At 40.1% G+C, this 22,717-nt stretch overlaps 1 protein-coding gene across 1 annotated transcript in view; it reads left to right on the top strand.

Moving 5' to 3' along the window:
* Positions 1 to 334: 334 nt before the first annotated feature.
* puf60a (poly-U binding splicing factor a) overlaps positions 335 to 22,717 on the top strand; it is a 62,344-nt gene continuing 39,961 nt past the window's right edge. The window contains exons 1-2 of the mRNA XM_029642269.2: positions 335 to 433; positions 17,086 to 17,181. Of these exons, the coding sequence (XP_029498129.1) occupies positions 413 to 433; positions 17,086 to 17,181 (117 nt within the window). The 5' untranslated portion in view covers positions 335 to 412. The remainder of the gene's footprint in view (positions 434 to 17,085; positions 17,182 to 22,717) is intronic.

The following is a 22,717-nucleotide window of genomic DNA, read 5'->3' as shown; positions in this document are numbered from 1 at the left end:
AAAAGATGAGAGAGGCCTGTAATTTTCATCACAGGTACACTTCAACTATGACAGACAAAATGAGGAAAAAATCCAGAAAATCACATTGTAGGATTTTTTATGAATTTATTGTCCAATATATATATTTTTTATTCCCAATCCCAAAAGGAGGCCTTTTGCCTTTTGATAGGCTGTCATTGTAATTAAGAATTGTTTTTTTTTAACTGACTTGCCTTGTTAAATAAAGATGATAAAAATTAAATACAAATAAATACATGAGGACGCCTTTACGTGTAGCTGATGCAACCGGACCTGATTCCTACAGTCCAGTAGGTGGCGGTAATGCACCTTTGAAGTTGGTTGCTAGGAGCCAATAAACTTCATAGAAGAAGAATTCCTCATTGGCGTCGCCCTGTGCTGAAAGGTGTGCTTCATGGCGGTGGCAGTTTCTGCGGTAAATAAATCGAATAGCATTGTTTTTCGATTATATTTTACACCAATGGTCAAACTCTGATGGTTAAAAGGGATTTATTGACCATATTTTGAACAGCTCATCGTTGAATGCGTACAGTACAAGCTTGTCCTGCACTCATCCTGTTCCCTTATTCAGTTGGCTAACGTTAGGTGGCTAGCTAGTTAGTTTGTTAACCCAGCCTGACACTGGCTCGTTAGTTAGCCATTACAAACCCAAACGCTATTTAGCTCTCTAACGTTACTATCGAGTAAATGTGAATTGAGTACCGTTAGTTAGCTAGATAGCAAAGAGCGGGATTTATAGACCTAGCTAACTATGAAGCTAACATTCGTTCGCTAGGTACTAACCAACGAACTTGCTTCTTTCGATAATAGTAGTTAACTCACGTTAGTTACTAGTAGTACCGTCACTCGCGAAACTGGGTAGGCGCCAACTAGCTAGCTCTCCAAGTCGGCTGGATGTAGTTAACTAGCTACCTAACTAGTCAATACAGTCTGTCATAGCTGAGGTGAACGAGTAACGTTAGTAGCTAGGGAGGTCGAACGATCAGCCTGCTACACATACTCTGGCGACTGACGCTCTGACATAGAGCTCCTGGTTAAATTGTGTTTATGAGCCTTACTCCATGGTTAAAGTAGGTAGAAAGATGTGTTGAGTTACTATGACATATTTCATTATATTACGCTAGTGTCCCTATGGTGGACAGGAAGTGTTACTACGTTTGACTGACGTTATCAACACACAAGAACAGGAAATACACATTTTTACTTCCGATTGGTGATGTTAGTATCACGTTTATAGTCATAACGAGCTCAAAATTCCATTGCTTAAAACGGATCAATAACTTTGGTTTAGTACCAGTGTTTTTGTCATACGCGCCAGTCTGTAGTGGGACTTAAACGTAACTGTCATTTTCAGACCACTGTGGCTAGGAAATAAAATCGGCCGCTCCTCCCGTAAATCTCTGGCCTCATGAATTTGAGGGTTAAACTATCATTCAAAGGAAATGCAACCGTGGTCGCTATTTAGAAACTGGTGTAAGGTGGTGATTGGTTGAAATTATCCTGTGAAAACGGTTTCCTTTTCCGTATTGACCATCATTTTCTCACATATATAAGTTGATAAATGGCTACATACAACAGGTTGTCATTTGTCAACACATGTAGTGTGTCCAAGTTCATTGAGGTTTGTCTGTTAGAACATAGCTTCCCAAACTTGTCCTGGGCACCCCCCCAGATGTTTTTTCCCCCCCAGCTGATTTCAAATGATCAGAGCTTGATGAAGAGTTGGTCATTTAAATCAGCTGCGTTGTGGGCCCAGGATCACGTTAGGGAGATGCTGTGTTAGAAGAGTGCGAATGATTTCAATACAATATCAATGAGAGTGATTCATTTGCATGCGCTATTGATTACAGTAGAACAGGGCAAATTGACTTTTTGGTCCACCAGTCACTGGCAGTTACATTTTAAAATCTACAAGTCACTCAGATTTTTTACCAGACAAAATATATCTTTTCCCTGCTCAAATTACACCAACAAAAAAAGATGAGCATGCTCTGTAAATGTTTCTAAAACAATACATGTATTACTAGTAAGAAGTAATGTGGTATATTGTTTAATTGCATTTTTTGTGACTTTTTGAGTCTTTTAACCAAAATATCACAGATGAGACACATGTTTGCCTGCCCCTTTAAGGGCGCAATGTTATTGACTCGTCATGTTTGTGCCTGTGAGATTGAGTCTGCGTTGTCTTCTCTTTGCGAGCAGTTGGAACTCAAACATAGTTTTGTTTTCACAAGCAAGATAATTTTTCTATGTAAATAGCTGAGAAACACAAGGACAAAGTCTCACTTCAGTAGACTTTCCTTTCAAGTAAATTAGACCAACTTTTATACCTGTGCGCTTCTAAAAATGAAACTTTCTCTCAGCTCTTCACATGCACACAGCCCCCAGCCAGGCAGTGTTGCAGCGTGAGGTGGAATAGGCTATATAGGATTCATCGTTCTTTGACTTTGTGCAATTAATTGACCAGTTATGAAACAAAACGGCAGAAATACTTTGAAAACTGCTACTGCAGCATTTATTTGACTATAAATGTGGGGTCATACTTGACTATTTTCGTTCATAAATGTGAGTGAAATGGTGCCCTGAACATCCGCCAACGTACCCACCACTGCCAAAATCTACCTGCATTTGGCTGGTTAATTTTAGGCCCTTCAGTAGAACAAGCTAATCTATAACGCTTGGTAAATAATGGTGCGTGTGCAGTTTAGAAGGTACTAATTTAGTGTGAAACGTTCGTAGGGAGTAACATTTATGTTTTGGTCTTCAAAATACCACAACTTATTTCAGCATATTGATTATGAATTTGGACATCTAAAACTGGTGTTTTGACACTTGGCCATAAATCAAAAAGTCAGGAAGCAGCAACAGTATCATTTTCAGTGTATGTTTTAGGAATTTAAATATTAATGGTACTTACATTTTATACAGGAGTTTACATTATTAGGTCAAAACTACAGAATGAGCTGCAAAATACAAAAAAAACTTTAAGTACTTAAGTGTTTTTACTTAAGTAGTACTTGAGACATTTTTACTAGAGTACTTTACACCACTGCTCAATTGAGATAATGTCCACACTGCCACGTAGGGCTGCACGATACGGGCAAATAATCTAGGACTTATTTTTAACCAAATGTTGCAATTGCGATTTGACTTGTGAATTACAGCAAAACTGTTGGAATCATGGAAGTAGAATGACTATTCTAATTCTGTAGTTAGAATACAGTGTTTGAGATGACAACAAATTAAAATGCCAGGGAGGAGTTATTGTGACAGGGTAGGAACTAAAGTGTTGCTAAGTGTTTCCTAGGGGACCTTATAAGCTTTTGGCTTCATTGCATGTTTTTTCTTAGATACTTCATGTAGCTAACATATTCTTGCTTTGCATATTCCTCATTGATTTAGAAGATACTGTTGCACAAACAACATGCTGATTTAGGTCTACACCATCACTGGTATTATCAGGCTGTAATAGCTATCTATGTTTGCTCTTACTCAGTACATTTATTAGCTAGCCAGCTGTTAGCATTAGCGGCTTTAGGGCAACTTGCTAAGAAAAGACTAACTAGCTGTTTGCTAATGTAAGAAACACAAACTAATAGTCATTATAGAACGCTAGTGGATTTATATTAAGAAGCAAAGTGAAAACAACACTGTTGTCATCAACATTGTTGCATGTGCTGCATTGATCATGCAGACTGAACGCAAGTGTCTCGTGGTTGAGGAACATCAAATGCGCTCCTTGAGTGACAGGGGGCGTGGCTAGGTCTGTGTGGAAAGTGGCGCGGAGAGAGATGACTCAAGTAGCGAATTAAACTATAAAAATTGACATTACACATGGCGTATCACATTTAACAAACCAAACATTCAAATCCCGGTATAGAAGGTAAAGTAAAAACCCAAACCGGTCCCTGAATCAATACCAGTATGTCATAAAATACAGTATACTGCCCAGCCCTAAATCACACATATCGATATAATGTTGAAATCAATAGAACAAGAGGGGGGGTGTAAGTCAGGTTGCACGTCCTGTTCAAAGTTACATTACTGAAAAACCACAGGCAATCTGGGAATTATATATATATCTATATCTCATTGGTTTAGGACTTGTAGAGGACCACCAGCTACATTTTGAATGGTTGCATTTTGTTTCAAGGGGGTTACCAATACGGACAGGTTATCATGTTGGTGCTGCCAAAGTGTTTTATTCATGAAGGCTACACTGTCCTGCAAAATCATCCCTTTGTCCCGTATTTGGGTATTTTAAATGTGGTCACCTTAGTTGTATGCGCTGTTTAAACTAACATTATACCAAGACAGCATAGAAACTTGGAATAATCTATATATGGTTGGTTAGATGAGGATATGTAGAAGGCTGCTATCTATATTTTGGAATGTTGGATGTCAATTTCGGGAGCTGCCAATACGGAAATGGGAACAAACCACTTTTTCAATTTTTGGACTTCAACGAACCTGGCATAGGATATTAACGCTGACAAGGGTTGGCTGTTACTTGAGTGTTAGTATTGGTGTGCGGTCAGTGACTTTTATAGAGAGACCGCCCAGAATTATCTGTGCCATTTTGAGAAGAAAATGATTGCTGTGTTCTCCAGTGTGTGTGTGGCAAAATTAACAGTACAAAACCAAAGAAATGTATCTGTTTTTAACAGCTGATCTTGTCATTGTGTTGACCATAAACTTCTATACTAACATCACCGATCTGAGGTTAAAAGGATGTGTAATTCCCCCCAATTCGATATGTTCAAAATGTCAGCATGTGTAGTGTAGTAACACATACTGTCCACATCATGGAAAGTAGCATAAGGTAGTGCCTTCAGAAAGTATTCATACCCTTTGATTTATTCCACATTTTGTTGTTACAGCCTAAATTTAAAAGGGATTACATTTTTTTCTCACCCATCTGCATGCAATACCCCATAATGACAAAGTGAAAACATGTTTTTAGTATTAAATACATAAATGTATCATTTACACAAGTATTTACACTCCTGAGTCAATACTGTCTAGAAGCACCTTTGGCAGCAATTACAGCTGTGAGTCTTTCTGGGTAAGTCTCTTAAGCGCTTTCCACAAATGGTTTGTGCAACCGTTGCCCATTATTCTATTCAAAGTTCTTTAAGCTCTGTCAAATTGGTTCTTGATCATTGATAGACAACCATTTTCAGGTCTTGCCATCGACTTTCAAGTGGATTTAAGTAAAAACGTTAAACTTTGCCACTCAGGAACATTCACTGTCTTCTTGGTAAGCATCTCCAGTGTAGATTTGGCATTGTGTTTTAGGTTATTGTCTTGCTGTCTCCCAGCGTTTCCTCTGGGATTTTGCCTGTGCTTAGCTCCATGCCGTTACTTATCTTCAAAAACTCCCTAGTACTTAACGATTACAAGCGTACCCATAACAGAATGTAGCCACCACTGTGCTTGAAAATATGGAGAGTGGTACTTGGTAATGTGTTGTATTGTATTTGCCCCAAACATAACACTTTGTATTCAGGACAAAAAGTTAATTGCTTTGCCAATTTTTTTGCAGCATGGTTTGGAATATTTTAATTATGTACAGGCTTCCTTCTTTTCACAGTCAATTAGGTTAGTATTGTGGAGAAACTGATGTTCATAATTCATAATTAGTTTTCTACCACAGCCCTTAAACTAACTGTTTTCAAGTTTTTGCCTTCCATGGTGACACCCAGGGTTGGGAAAAAACTTTTTGGTCCACCAGCCACTGTATAAAAAAAAATAAAAAAATCGACCAGTCACTTTTTACCAGACAAATATTATTTGCTCCATAATTACACCAAAAATCACAAAAAAACATGAGCATGCTTTTAAATTCTTCAAAAACAATAAATGTATTACTAGTAAGAAGTAGTGGGCTATATTGTTTAATTTGTGACCGGCGTCTTTTAACCAATGTATGTTAAAATAAATAATTTAGATCCAATAATAAAAACAGAATAAGTTCTACAACTGAATATCAGGAATCAACAAAGTGCATGGCCTGCCACAAAATGCTGAGTGATATGGCTTATTTATTTTTTTAGTTCAAAGCTCTGTCTGTGCTTGCGTTTTTTACAAGGAGGACATGATGTGCTCCTAAGTAGAAACGAGCACACAAATACAACTAGGAGAACAATGACAAAGTTCATGAAGAAAAGTTTTTGGGAGTGATTCATGTGCAATCAAGAATCCCTTTAAGGGATGGGTCATTACCGTGGTAACTTGGGCACTCACTTCTCTGTGATTAAAATTATCTCGTACTGCGTTGTCTTCCTAGCAGCAGATAATTGCATCAATCTCAAACGAACATTGAAAAACAACCTAGCATGTGAACAAAACCATATAACTGGCCATGAAACAGGAGGACAAAGGCACACTTTAGTAACCGTTCCTGTCAATTCGTCTAACCATTAACCCTGCTCCATCTTGTGGACGGGCTGCGCCACTATATATTTATGTACTGTTATCTACATTGTAGAATAATAGTGAAGACGTCAACACTGAAATAACACGTGAAATCATGTAGTAACCAAAAAAAGTGTTAAACAAATGACAATATATTTGAGATTCTTCAAAGTAGCCACCCTTTGCCTTGATGACTGCTTTGCGCACTCTTGGCATTCTCTCAACCAGCTTCATGAGGTAGTCACCTGGAATGCTTTTCAATTAACAGGTGTTCCTTGTTAAAAGTTAATTTGTGGAATTTATTTCCTTCTTAATGCGTTGTATGTTTGAACAAATCATGTGTGTTGTCACATGGTAGGGTTGGTATACTGAAGATAACCCTACTTAGTAAAAGACCCAAGTCCATATTATGGCAAGAACAGCTCAAATAAGCAAAGAGAAATTACAGACCATCATCACTTTAAAGCATGAAGGTCAGTCAATGCGGAAAATATCAAGAACTTTGAAAGTTTATTCAACTGCAGTAGCAAAAACCAACAAGAGCTATGATGAAACTGGCTCTCATCAGGACCGCCACAAGAAAAGAAGACCCCGAGTTACCTCTGCTGCAGAGGATACGTTCATTAGAGTTACCAGCCTCAGAAATTGCAGCCCAAATAAATGCTTCACAGAGTTCAAGTAACAGACATGTCTCAACATCAACTGTTCAGAGGAGACTTTGTGAATCAGGCCTTCATGGTTGAATTGCTGCAAAGAAACCACTACTAAAGGGCACTAAGAAGAAGAGACTTGCTTGGGCCAGGAAACTCGAGAAATGGACATTAAACTGGTAGAAATCTGTCCTTTGGTCTGATGAGTCCAAATTTGAGATTTTTGGTTCCAACTGCTTTCTTTGTGAGATGCAGAGAAGGTGATTGGATGATCTCCGCATATGTGGTTCCCACCGTGATAGTGTGGGGGTGCTTTGCTGGTGACACTGTCTGTGATTTATTTAGAATCCAAGGCACACTTAACCAGCATGGCTACCACAGCATTCTGCAGCGATAAGCCATCCCATCTGGTTTGCGCTTAGTGGGACTATCATTTGTTTCACAATAGGACAATGACCTCCGCATATATTGGAACTCCTTCAAGACTGTTGGAGAAATATTGCAGGTGAAGCTGGCTGAGATTGCCAAGAGTGTGCAAAGCGGTCTCAAGGCAAAGGGCTACTTTGAAGAATCTGATTGAACACTTTTTTTAGTTACTACATGATTCCATATGTGATATTTCATAGTTTTGATGTCTTCACTATTATTCTACAATGTAGAAACTAGTAAAAAATAAAGAAAAACCCTTGAATGTGTAGGTATGTACAACCTTTTGTCTGGTTCTGTATATATTTTTTACTAATTTGTTATTTTTAAAGCCAGGCAACACAACCTTAAAGGGTATTTTTTGTTGTTGTTGATCGCAGGAAATGGAACTTACAGGTGTTAAAAAATGCAGAACTCTCTGAACACTAAGTTTAAGACTTTGGGGGAGGGGGAGTTTTGCTGAGCAAACATGGACTTTTTTTAAGGTGGTCATGCTATGGATACTTTAGGTGTTTGATTTGGAATTTTAGGGTATCAAAAGAATGATTTAAAAAAATATATATACACTGCTCAAAAAAATAAAGGGAACACTTAAACAACACAATGTAACTCCAAGTCAATCACACTTCTGTGAAATCAAACTGTCCACTTAGGAAGCAACACTGATTGACAATAAATTTCACATGCTGTTGTGCAAATGGAATAGACAACAGGTGGAAATTATAGGCAATTAACAAGACACCCCCAATGAAGGAGTGGTTCTGCAGTTTGTGACCACAGACCACTTCTCAGTTCCTATGCTTCCTGGCTGATGTTTTGGTCACTTTTGAATGCTGGCGGTCTGTGTGAGTCTACAACCCACACAAGTGGCTCAGGTAGTGCAGCTCATCCAGGATGGGACATCAATGCGAGCTGTAGCAAGAAGGTTTGCTGTGTCTGTCAGCATAGTGTCCAGAGCATGGAGGCGCTACCAGGAGACAGGCCAGTACATCAGGAGACATGGAGGAGGCCGTAGGAGGGCAGCAGGACTGCTACCTCTGCCTTTGTGCAAGGAGGAGCTGCCAGAGCCCTGCAAAATGACCTCCAGCAGGCCACAAATGTGCATGTGTCTGCTCAAATGGTCAGAAACGGACTCCATGAGGGTGGTATGAGGCCCTGACGTCCACAGGTGGAGGTTGTGCTTACACCGGCATTTGCCAGAGAACACCAAGATTGGCGAATTCGCCACTGGCGCCCTGTGCTCTTCACAGATGAAAGCAGGTTCACACTGAGCACATGTGACAGACGTGACAGTCTGGAGACGCCGTGGAGAACGTTCTGCTGCCTGCAACATCCTCCAGCATGAGCGGTTTGGCAGTGGGTCAGCCATGGTGTGGGGTGGCATTTCTTTGTGGGCCGCACAGCCCTCCGTGTGCTCGCCAGAGGTAGCCTGACTGCCATTAGGTACCGAGATGAGATCATCAGACCCCTTGTGAGACCATATGCTGGTGCGGTTGGCCCTGGGTTCCTCCTAATGCAAGACAATGCTAGACCTCGTGTGGCTGGAGTGTGTCAGCAGTTCCTGCAAGAGGAAGGCATTAATGCTATGGACTGGCCCGCCCGTTCCCCAGACCTGAATCCAATTGAGCACATCTGGGATATCATGTCTCGCTCCATCCACCAACGCCACGTTGCACCACAGACTGTCCAGGAGTTGGCGGATGCTTTAGTCCAGGTCTGGGAGGAGATCCCTCAGGAGACCATCCGCCACCTCATCAGGAGCATGCCCAGGCATTGTAGGGAGGTCATACAGGCACATGGAGGCCACACACACTACTGAGCCTCATTTTGACTTGTTTTCAAAGTTGGATCAGCCTGTAGTGTGGTTTTCCACTTTAATTTTGAGTGTGACTCCAAATCCAGACCTCAATGGGTTGATAAATTTGATTTCCATTGATAATTTTTCAGTGATTTTTGTTGTCAGCACATTCAACTATGTAAAGAAAAAAATATTTCATAGGAATATTTCATTCATTCAGATCTAGGATGTGTTATTTTAGTGTTCCCTTTATTTTTTTGAGCAGTGAATATTGATTTGGCCTTTACTACTAAAGCCCATAGAAACGCATTGAATAACACATTCATCAATGGCAAAAAGGACAGTAAAAAAATATATATTAAGAAACAAGGTTTTGAAGTGTCTGTCCTAAATCTAAGATGTAAAAAAAATGAAGGAAATACACTACATGATCAAAAGTATGTGGACACCAGCTCATCGAACATCTCATTCCAGTTGAAGTACTGGAACACCTTGAAAATCAGACATTTCCTCAAGTTGGTACTTGAAAGTGCTTGAAATAAAATTAGTGGAGAACAGAAAATGATAAAATATGAAAAATATTAGAATAATGTATTGGTCATGTGAATACATTTCCAGGCGGACTACAAGGCGAGCTCGCTCATTCCACCCACACTGCCACTCAAGCCAGGCAGGTACAGAACGGTTTGATCAGGCACTGCCAAACGTCACATGGATAGCTAAAATACAGGGAAAATGTAGATTTAATCCTGCCTGGCAGGATATTGAGGTTTATGAATGGGTTTTGCCAGACCCAACCAGGGAGGTAGTGGAGGGTAAACACACTTAAACGCTGTTTACGCACCGTTTTATTTTGTTAATTTTTGTTTACCCACTTATTGCATTCCCAGCATTTGATCAATGCTCAGAAAGCTTCTTGATCTGAGTTTTAATTGCGCCAGCCTCTGCGAACAAGTGGAATCGTGAATGATTTGTGTGTGCTCGTTATGTTCGTCTGTTCCTCCGGATTTGCCGTGTTAGCTGCGCATTCATTCACCACTCTGTCCAATGGGAAACTTTTCCCACGACATAGGCGGAGAGGTGAAATGAGCTACCTCAGTCCAGACCTACAGTGGCAAGTAGCAAAGACGCTGTTGACGGTGGGAATTATTTTAACATCCCTTGACTCCTGCGGTGTCAGCAGACATTCCCCCAACAACCCCCCCCTGACTCTCGGAGAATGAGTGTTGATGTTTCAGTCAGATATCTAGCTAGCTAGTAGCTCAAGAGCTCTTGCTCTTAGCCAGGTAACTAGCTATAACTAGCTGACTAGAAGGATGATGACTGAAATTAAGTTAGCTATAATCAAAATACCTTTTCTTTATAGAGAGTAGTGAGACATACAGTGTTGAGTCAGGCTGCAATGGAGGCAAAGGAGATGCAGGGAGAGAGGTTAGTTGTACAGTGGTTCCAAAACTGGGGTCCGGGACCCATGTGAGGTCCTCTAAAATTTTAATAGGGTCCCCTGAGAGTCTTTAATCTTATCAAACACACAGTTTAGTCAACTAAGGGCCGTTTAAACTTTCAGAATTGTTTTTCATGTAATTGTGTTGTGACAGCCAGAGGGATGACAAATTGAGTGAAATACAGTATAAAGACAATTTAATATGTACACAGAACAAAAATATGAATGCAACATGCAACAATTTCAAAGATTTTGCTGAGTTACAGGTCATATAAGGAAATCAGTCAACATCATCAGTCCTGACTTACCACTCATGTATGTAGTAAATAAAGAGTGAAACATGTATTATTGAGGAGAACTTGTAAGGTAGTGATGAATTGTAAGTCCGTTTTTCCCCTCTTGAAGTTATGGTGATATACTGCCGTCTGTTAGCGACTAGAAACAATTACATAATAGGAACTATTACAAATGAATGGTTATTAAATAAATATTAGTGCTTGAAAAAGTACTTGAAATTTGACTTGCCACTGTCTGTTTGAAGCCTGTATGGAGTTGGTCCCCTTTGCTCCTGTAACAGCCTCCACTCTTCTGGGAAGGCTTTCGACTAGATGTTGGCACATTGCTGCAGGGATTTTCTTCCATTCAGCTACAAGAGCATTAGTGAGGTCAGGCACTGATGTTGGGCGATTAGGCCTGGCTCGGAGTCAGTGTTCCAATTCATCCCAAGTGTTCGCTGGGGTTGAGGTCAGGGCTCTGTGCAGGTCAATCAAGTTCTTCAACACCGATATGGACATAACATTTCTGTATGGACCTCGCTTTGTGCACCCAGGCATTGTCATGCTGAAACAAGAAAGGGCCTTCCCCAAACGGTTGCCACAAAGTTGGAAGCACAGAATCGTCTAGAATGTCACTTTATGCTGAAGCGTAAAGATCTTCTTCACTGGAACAAAGGGGCCTAGCCTGAACCATGAAATACAGCCCCAGACCATATCTTCTCCACCAAACTTTACAGTTGGCACTATGGATTGGGGAAAGTAGCGTTATCCTGGCATCTGCCAAACTCAGATTTGTCCGTTGGACTGCCATATGGTGAATTATGATTCATCACTACAGAGAACGTGTTTCCACTGCTTCAGAGTCCAGCCGACACTTGGTATTGTGCATGGTGATCTTAGACTTGTGTGTGGCTGCTCGGCCATCGAAACCCATTTCATGGAACTTGGTAGTGAGCGTTGCAACCGAGGACAGACGATTTTTACACGCTTCAGCACTGAGTGCTCCCGTTCTGTGTGCTTGTGTGGCCTACCACTTCGCGGCTGAGCCTCTGTTGCTCCTAGATGTTTCCACTTCACAATAACAACACTTGCAGTTGACTGGGGTAGCTCTAGCAGGGTAGAATTGATCAATTATTTGCCACGGTTATAGTGCGCTCCGTACGTCATTCACCTCTTAGAGCTACTACCCCCCTACTTTTTTCAATTTCCGCCTGAAGACATACCCAAATCTAACTGCCTGTAGCTCAGGCACAGAACCAAGGATATGCATATTCTTGGTACCATTTGAAAGAACACACTCTGAAGTTTGTGTAAATGTGAATTGAATGTAGGAGAATATAACACAATAGATCTGGTTTAGATAATACAATGAAAAAAAATATGTTTTTTATTTTTGTTGTATCATCATTAAAATGAACAAGATAAAACAAACATTCAGATAGGATGATGGGGACAATTTCAGTGAAAAACATGAGGGCAACAGTACTTCAGTTTCAGAATGATAACTTCTAAAATGTGTGCTACATGACATTTATCATGAAGTCACCCAGGTGTCCCACACAAGTAGCCCAAATGTACCCAAGTGGCCAAATTGGTGAAGTTATTCATTTTGAATGGAATAACTATATACAAAATACCAAAATGGTTTTCTAACACCCCCCAAAATGGAGAGAAAACACAATATTATGCTGCTGATGCCAGGTGCCATAGCACATCCATGCCTGCAGAAATACATTGAACACCACTTGTGGCAGGAGCTGGATGAACCAGCTTCAGTGGGGGATGGACACCTTGGCACTGGGGGCTCCCATTTGGAGTCAGTGTCACTGTGAAAGAAAATGTTCAGTTAGAATAGTTTCACATATGAGCCCTGTATCAACAGGTATAATAAACAGATATATATATAGAGTACAGGGAACATAAGGTTGAATATATTATTATAGACCTGCTAGATCTACTGTCTCATTTATATTATGACATTCCAGTTAGATCTACTGTCTCTATTATATTATGACAGACCAGCTGTATCTACTGTCTCCATTTCACTTTGGCCATTGTTGTGGGCCTGCCCTCCCCTCAACAGCCTCAAATAGGCTATTTCATTTCACAAATACTATTTTATATTATTAATTTCAAACAACGGCATTAGCATGAGAAGAACTTACCAGTCCAAAACGATGTACCTCTCCGTTCAAAAACTATTCCTCCGTTTGGGAATCGCAAAATGAATCGTCCTCTATCAATTTCTTCTATAATTGTGTGTACATCTGTATATCTAGTTTTTCCTGACTTAGTTGCCATACTGATTGATATATAAACAGCTGAATATGCACTTTACCAAAACAATGCTGTGCGCAACATGCGTTGCTCCTTCCTGTATGAATCGTCAATGGCGAATGAACCTCTTTACGCCGGAGTTTACTACATGGGTTGGTCTTCCAACACATAAACATTACATATTGCCGTTTACCTCAGCTCATTGGCTATCTACCCAGCTAGATTTCAAGACGATCAGTGGTCATTGGGTTAAAATACAGTCAATCAACGAAACAGCGGGAAAATCATTGGTGCACAATGATGTCATTACTTGTTGTCTTCAAATCGGTTTCTTTCAGTCAATACGTCCCGCGAAATGACCCAAACAAACCAGTTGATTGCAATGAAACCAAACATGACTAGGAAAGTCACGTTCTGTGTGTGTATTAACCTTGAATGTGTCGTCGAAAATGGAATGAGACGGAATTCACGACACAAGCGGTTCAAAAAATGTTAAGTGTTAGGCTATAAAAATGGATTTTATCAAACAAAAAAACATTCATTGTGTAACAAGGAGCATTGGGATTGGAAACAGAGGAAGATTGTCAAAGGTAAACTATTTATTTTATTGCAGTTTGATTTTGTTACTTCTGTGCTGGTTGAAATAGTTTTTTTATGGGGCTCTATCCCCAGATAATCGCATCGTATTCTTTCACAGTAAATCCATTTTTAAATCTGACAACGCAGTTAGATTAGCAAGATTCTAGGCTTTCGAAACATGTGAGACACTTGTATTTTCATGAATGTTTAATATGACTATGTAGCGATCACGTATGTTGTCGAATTTCATCCCGCTATCGGGTTCCGCGCGCAGAGAGGTCAAGTTGGAAAAATGGCAGAGAAAGGCAAGCGACTGACGCGAACAGCCTGCTCTGCTCCTATCGAGTCTGCTGCTGTGCTTTTAACTCAGTGGTTCCCAACCTTTTTCGTTTACTGCACCACCAATTGAATTTTGCTCTGCCGTGAGTCCCCCAGGATATACTCCATGTGCATTTTACCAGTAGACCTATGATCTCATGAGTCTTTTTAAGTACACTCCGTTGATAGGCCAGGTACCCCCAAGGGGTATAGTACGCCTGGTTGGGAACCATTGTTTTAGCTGACCCAATATTACAAAGTAGCGATTGATGCTTTGGAGACATGCTGAAGTATGGACTGACTGCTGGGAACATGTCTACAACTTCTTCAACAAGCTGTCAAACTATCCAGGGCTCTATTACCTTTCTCGCAAGGAGCATGTGTGCGTCTAAGTTGTAGGTGAACACAAAGAAATATAGTAGCACAATTAAAAATATTTGAGGTATTAAAGATAGAATTCCCAAAAATTCTAGGCGCAATGGTTCTTCTTATTAAAACTTCCAGGTCGCACAGCTAAATATTTAGGCGCATATCTGAGTAAAATGTTAAGACTGTGAAGCCTTGCTGTCGTAAATAAGTGATAAGCTACACGCTTTTTGTCAGTGCAGTGCCCAACCTTGGCTAGCTAGCTAACATTACATCCCTGTGTTTGTCAGTGAAGCTAGCTAGCAGCAAGCAGGCTACAGCAAACTAAATCAGCTGATGAAATCACCAGCGACCAAAATAGTTAATTCGGAAAGTCCAAAGTCCATTTTGTAATGTTACAGCCTTATTCTAAAATATTACATTGTTTTTTCCCCCTCATCAATTTACACACAATACCCCATAATGACAATGCAAAAACAGGTTTTCAGAAAAATGAAATATCACATTTACATAAGTATTCAGACTCTTTACTCAGTACTTTGTTGAAGCACCTTTGGCAGCGATTACAACCTTGACTCTTGGGTATGACGCTACAAGCTTGGCACACCTGTATTTGGGGAGTTTCTCCCATTCTTCTCTGTAGATCCTCTCTAGCTCTGTCAGGTTGGACGGGGAGCATTGCTGCACAGCTATTTTCAGGTCTCTCCAGAGATGTTCGATTGGGTTCAAGTCCGGGCTCTGGCTGGGCCACTCAAGGATATTCAGAGATTTGTCCCGAAGCCACTCCTGCGTTGTGTTGCCTGTGTGCTTAGGGTTGTTGTCCTGTTGGTAGGTGAACCTTCGCCCCAGTCTGAGGTCCTGAGCGCTCTGGAGCAGGTTTTCATCAAGGATCTCTCTGTACCTTGCTCCTGACTAGTCTCCAAGTTCCTGCCGCTGAAAAACAGCCCCACAGCATGATGATGCCACCACCATGCTTCACCATATGGATGGTGCCGCTTGGCGTCAAGAGTTCATTCTTGGTTTCATCAGACCAGAGAATCTGGTTTCTCATGGTCTGAGAGTCCTTGGGTGCCTTTTGGCAAACTCCAAGCGGGCATTCATGTGCCTTTTACTGAGGAGTTGCCACTCTACCATAAAGGCCTGATTGGTGGAGTGCTGCAGAGATGGTTTTCCTTCTGGAAGGTTCTCCCATCCACATAGTCACTCTGACAGAGCTCCAGAAGTCGTCTATCGGGTTTTTGGTCACCTCCCTGACCAAGACCCTTCTCCCCCATTTGCTCAGTCTGGCCAGGTAGCCAGCTCAAGGAAGAGACTTGGTGGTTCCAAACTTCCATGTGTTCTTGGGGACCTTCAATGGTGCAGGAATGTTTTGGTACCATTCCCCAGATCCAGTCTGAGATCCAGTCGCAATCCTGTATTTGAGCTCTATGGACAATTCCTTTGACCACTTGGCTTGGTTTTTACTCTGACGTGCATTGTCAACTGTGGACCTTATATAGACAGGTGTGTGCCTTTTTTAAATCATGTCCAATCAATTGAATTTACCACAGCAAAAACCAAGCCATGATGTCGAAGGAATTGTCCCTAGACAATTCATTATGGGCTATTGTGTTTTATATTTGATTAAAAAAGGTATCATATTTAATCAATTTTAGAATAAGGCTGTAACTTAACAAAATGTGGATGAAGTCAAGCGGTCTGAATACTTTCCCAATGCACTGTACTTGCAAATCTTTTTGTGGAATTAGTTGTTTTTACAACTTTCTCACTGTCAGATTATGCGTCTGTGTTTTCCCCAGTGCCCGTGTTTCGTAGCGAGTGAGTCATGCACTTATTGGGGAGATGGCACTCAGTCCCCCACGCTATTGAAAGAAGTGGCCACACTTCTTCTTTTGGAAGACATTGTTATATTTTGTTAACATCATGTTTTCTTTAATCCTGTTATTCTTAGACTACACTAAATGTCTGAACCAAATATTTTAGTCTGAATTTTTTTCCCCGTTACAAAACCACACTGCATGTTTATCTAAATTGTCTATATTTTTGTATATCAAATATGTTACTGTTCCTCTGTGTCATTTTACCACCACAGTGTAATGATGAGCACGTTTTGTTTCAGAGCAAGCTCAAAATAGTCGCATCTTCTCAATTGTACCTGCATATTTGATAAACGGCTACTTGTCTCTCAAACCTAGGTCATGTATGCTAAATGGTGCAAAAGGCTTAATTTGCATTCTATTGTTACAAAACCAGCACAGTAGGAGATAGTGGATATAATTAGAACTTGTAAGTTAACTGCATTCATTATTGAGCCTTAAACTTGGGAGTCGCGGATCATATTTGAGTTTGGGGGTAGGGGTTGGTCATACGTAGTTAGCTTGTTTGTACTTGTTAGTTCAACCATCTTGTTCTTTTCTGAGTAGAGAGTTGCAGAGATTTGATTTGGGTGTTTCCGGCAGAGATTTGTAGTGGGTGTTTCCTCCCTGTCATCATAACCATACACTTGTGTGCCTGCAGGGAGGCGAGGCTCTGATGATGGAGAATGGACAGAGCACCGCCTCAAAGCTCGGCCTGCCGCCTCTTACCCCTGAGCAGCACGAGGCACTGCAGAAGGTAAGGCCCCCTAGAACGGTTTTCCTGAGATTTTCACAAAAGCGAGAGGCCAACAGTGCAGACATGGTATAGTCACAGACTGCAGTATTCTTTTTTTCTGCTGAAGGAGTGGGGCAGTCACTCCTCACATATTTTTTTGTTATTGACAGTGCCCTATATAAAAGCAGGAAAATTGTCTGTAGTTTAACATGACAACATCTTTTGGATGGTAGACTATTTCATGATAACAATAATGGAATAATGAAGTCTAACCTCAACTTGACATTATTTCCCTTACAAATATATGAACCATCAATTATACGTCTTATTTAGGAGACTATTTCCCTTTATAAATATGTTATATGAACCATCAATTATGCATCTTATTTAGGAGACCTGGGGCTATCATTACAAAAAGTCATGCTTGATGCGTTTGTGCAGTTTTCAACTGAATTGGTTAAGTGAATAGCTCAATTGATGTTGATCAGTGTCACACATTGTATGACATTACTTATAATTTCTGTTCAGAGCACAGTAAAAAATGTATATATATATTTGACTCATTGACTTAACGTGTTAGCCCAGCCTATCAATATCAAAGTGACAAACCAAAGATATCCACATCAGGGTTTCCGTTAGCAAAATCTGGCGCCGGACAACGTGACCGGCAAGATTTTAATCCAAATGCGTTGGGTGTTTACTAGAGGTCCACCGAGTATGATTTTTCAACATCGATACCGGTTATTGGAGGACCAAAAAAAGCCGATACCGATTTGTATTTATTTATTTGTAATAATGACAATTACAACAATACTGATTGAACACTTATTTTAACTTAATATAATACATCAATAAAATCAATTTAGCCTCAAATAAATAATGAACCATGTTCAATTTGGTTTAAATAATGCAAAAACAAAGTGTTGGAGAAGAAAGTAAAAGTGCAATATGTGCCATGTAAGAAAGCTAACGTTTAAGTTCCTTGCTCAGAACATGAGAACATATGAAAGCTGGTGATTCCTTTTAACATGAGTCTCTTCAATATTCCCAGGTAAGAAGTTTTAGTTTGTCGTTATTATAGGAATTATAGGACTATTTCTCTATTCGATTTGTATTTCATATGCCTTTGACTATTGGATGTTCTTATAGGCACTTTAGTATTGCCAGTGTCACAGTATAGCTTCCATCCCTCTCCTCGCCGCTACCTGGGCTCGAACCAGGAACACATCGACAACAGCCATCCTCGAAGCAGCGTTACCCATGCAGAGCAAGGGGAACAACTACTCCAAGTCTCAGAGCGAGTGACGTTTGAAACGCTATTAGCGCGCACCCCACTAACTAGCTAGCCATTTCACATCAGTTACACCAGCCTAATCTCGGGATTTGATAGGCTTGAAGTCATTAACAGCTCAATGCTTGAAGCACAGGAAAGAGCTGCTTTCAAAACGCACGAAAGTGATGTTTGAATGAATGCTTACGAGCCTGCTGGTGCCTACCATCGCTCAGTCAGTCTGCTCTATCAAATATCAAATCATAGACTTAATTATAACATAATAACAATAATTTTGTTCTTTATTTAGCCATCTTACATATAAAACCTTATGTTCATAAAAAATTGTCTCTCGATGTGCAAAACTGATAGAGACATACCCCAAGTGACTTACAGCTGTAATCGCAGCAAAAGGTGGCGCTACAAAGTATTAACTTAAGGGGGCTGAATCATTTTGCACGCCCAATTTTTCAGTTTTTGATTTGTTAAAAAAGTTTGAAATATCCAATAAATGTCGTTCCACTTCATGATTGTGTCCCACTTGTTGATTCTTCACAAAAAAATACAGTTTTATATCTTTATGTTTGAAGCCTGAAATGTGGCAAAAGGTCGCAAAGTTCAAGGGGACCGAATACTTTCGCAAGGCACTGTAGCTGCGGAGAGTCCCTGTAGTCCTAGATTCAGATCATTTCGGCGAGAAAAAACATCACCCAGATACGCCAGTCATGTGAGAAATTAATTCTGAAAATTATGTTCTGTAAATAAAACTTTAAGCTCATCTCTCAATTTAAAAAAACCATGTCAATACTTTGCCCCTTGATATCCAGCGCACTTTTATACGTTGTAAAAGCGTGGTCCCTGGCCATATCATTGCATAATGCAGAAAATACATGAGAGATCAGGGGCCTTGCTTTACAGTGAAAATTGTTAACTTGGTTTGTGTTCAAAACGTCTTTCAAGCTGTCCCTTGGCAGCAAGAGCCTCTCGGTGGATGCTGCAGTGTACCCAAGTGGCGTCGGGAGCAACTGCTTGCATGCGCATTACCACTCCACTATGTCTCCCTGTCATGGCTTTTGCTCCATCAGTACAGATACCAACATGAGCAGCAGCTACATTCGGACCGGTAGTAGAATTCCTGCGAAAGAGTAACGGTTAATGTGATTGGATGTTAATTAGTTGTTATTTCGCTGAACACGATGGTTTTTCTTTTTGGCAGTGAAATGAGGCTACTCAGGCGACAAAAAACTCACTCAAATGTATAGCTCCATTGGAAAATATAAATGGACTTTGAAAAGGTGTAGAGTATTTTTTTTGGTTAAATGTGAATCACATTATTTGGCGTACCCCTGACGGCATTGCGAGTACCCCAGTTTTGGGAATACCTGGTCTGGGTTAATATGGGAAAGTAAAACATTTCTCATTTAATTGGAAGAACCTGAAAAGGTATGTTCGACAATTTAATTTATTAAATTGAATGATATCCAATCAATTGAGATTGTCTGGGTTATCATAAGTGTAACCAGTAGTTTAAATGTTAGGGTACATTCACCACCTGGTTCACATATCCCTAAGGCCGAAGCCACATGGGATTCCCGCGAGGGTGGGACTTCCAAGCTTAGCAAAAACAAATTTGACTGATTAATCAAAGTTATTGATAAATCAAACCTTAAACTTTAATTAACCTGAAAGTGTTGCTTGTATCAAGGTTAATGTGGAAAAGTTTAAATTGTCTCATTTGTAGAAAGCAATCATTTTGGATATAATTTTAAATATCCATTTGAAAAAGGTAAGTCTGACAATTTTACCTCTTAGTTAACTGAAATGAGATAACGATATCCAATCCGTTGAGATTGGCTGGATATCATAAGTAACCACTTGATATAAACGTGATACACGTTGGATGTCACAAATAATAATTATTTTAATTTAATTTTATATAGTTATTATTTTTAAATTCTGGTGTTTCTTCACCCCCAGGGGTCACTGATTTGCAGAAAGCTGAAATAAAACGCAAGTACAAAGGGCGGGACTTCCGTCGCCCAAGACAGGAATTTCAACGTGACACAGGAAAAACCAAATGGTTGCTCTCCCTTTGTTAAGCTGTAGCATCTCGTGCAAGCTAATCCTACTTTGTACACTTTCAAGCATAACATAGGATCCCCTTAAAACCTCTTTGGGCAGAGATCCCGCTAACGGGATCGATATGACAACAGCCAGTGAAAACAACAGAAATCCCATAATTAAAATTCCTCAAACATACAAGTATGTTACACCATTTTAAAGATACACTTCTTGTTAATCCCACCACAGTGTCCGATTTCAAAAAGGCTTTACAGCGAAAGCAAACCAAACGATTGTTAGGTGAGTGCCTAGTCACGGAACATTTTTTCCAGCCAAAGGGAGGAGTCACAAAAAGCAGAAAAGGGATAAATTAATCACTAACCTTTGATCTTCATCAGATGACACTCATAGGACTTCATGTTACACAATACATGTATGTTTTGTTCGATAAAGTTCATATTTATATTAAAAAATCTCAGTATACATTGGCGCGTTATGTTCAGTAGTTCCAAAATATCCGGTGATTTTGCAGAGAGCCACATCAATTTACAGAAATAATCATAATAAACATTGATAAAAGATACAACTATTATGCATGGAATTATAGATACACTTCTCCTTAACCTCTTAAGACTCTAGGGGCAGTATTTCATTTTTGGATAAAAAGACGTGCCCGTTTTAAGCGCAATATTTTGTCACGAAAAGATGCTCGACTATGCATGGAATTGATAGCTTTGGAAAGAAAACACTCTGACGTTTCCAGAACTGCAAAGATTTTCACTGTGAGTGCCCTAGAACAAAACCTTCAGGCAAAACCAAGATGTTTCAGCAACCAGGAAATGAACAGGATTTCCGAAGCTACGTTTTCCATGATCTCCTTATATGGCTGTGAATGCGCCAGGAATGAGCCTGCACTTTCTGTCGTTTCCCCAAGGTGTCTGCAGCATTGTGACGTATTTGCAGGCATATCATTGGAAGATTGACCATAAGAGACTACAATTGCCAAGTGTCCGCACGGTGTCCTGCGTGGAAATTGGTACGCAAAACTCAGCTACTGGTATTTTTCCATGCGATTCTGAGAAGAAAGCATGCTTCCACGAACGGCATTTCAATGAAGAGATATATGACAAAACACCTTGAGGATTGATTCAAACAACGTTTGCCATGTTTCAGTCGATATTATGGAGTTAATTCGGAAAAAAGTTTGACGTGTAGGTGACTGAATTTTCGGTTAGTTTCGGTAACCAAATGCATAGTAACAAAACGGAGCAAAAAACTGGACATCTGCTATGTAACTGAGAGTCTCCTCATTGAAACATCTGAAGTTCTTCAAAGGTAAATTATTTTATTTTATTCCTTTGCTGGTTTTTGTGAATATGTTGCGTGCTAAATGCTACGCTAAATGCTAAGCTAGCTATCAACACTCTTACACAAATGATTGATTTTCTCTGGTTCAAAAGCATATTTTGAAAATCTGAGATGACAGTGTTGTTAAGAAAAGGATAAGCTTGAGAGCAGGCATATTTATTTCATTTCATTTGCGATTTTTAGAAATCGCTAACGTTGCGTTATGGTAATGAGCTTGAGGCTGTAGTCACGAACCCGCATACGGGGTGGGGCGGACTATGAAGTTAATGCAACCGCTGTGTCAGATTTCAAAAAGCTTTACCGAAAAAGCACACCATGCAATAATCTGAGTACAGCGCTCAGAGAGTACAGCGCCATGTTGTGTAGTCAACAGAAGTCAGAAATAGCATTATAAATATTAACTTACCTTTGATGATCTTCATCAGAATGCACTCCCAGGAATCCCAGTTCCACATAATGTTTTTTTTTCTTCCGTCCATCATTTATGTCCAAATACCTCCTTTTGTTAGCGCATTCAGTTCATTAATCCAAATTCATGACGTACGATCACTAGGAGCTGACAAAGTCAAAAAGTTCCGTTACAGTCTGTAGAAACATGTCAAACGATGTATAGAATCAATCTTTAGGATGTTTTTAACATAAATCTTCAATAATGTTCCAACTGAAGAATTCCTTTGTCTGTAGAATTGCAATGGAACGCAAGCTAACTATCACATGAACGCGCGCGTGGCCAGCTCATGCCTCTCTGGCAGACCTCTGACTCATTCCCCTCTCATTTGCCCCCACTTCACAGTAGAAGGATCAAACAAGGTTCTAAAGACTGTTGACATCTAGTGAAAGCCTTAGGAAGTGCAATAT

The sequence above is a fragment of the Oncorhynchus nerka genome, linkage group LG9b (genome assembly GCF_034236695.1).
Source record: "Oncorhynchus nerka isolate Pitt River linkage group LG9b, Oner_Uvic_2.0, whole genome shotgun sequence".
Lineage (NCBI taxonomy): Eukaryota > Metazoa > Chordata > Actinopteri > Salmoniformes > Salmonidae > Oncorhynchus > Oncorhynchus nerka.
This window is presented reverse-complemented; position numbering and strand designations above follow the sequence as displayed.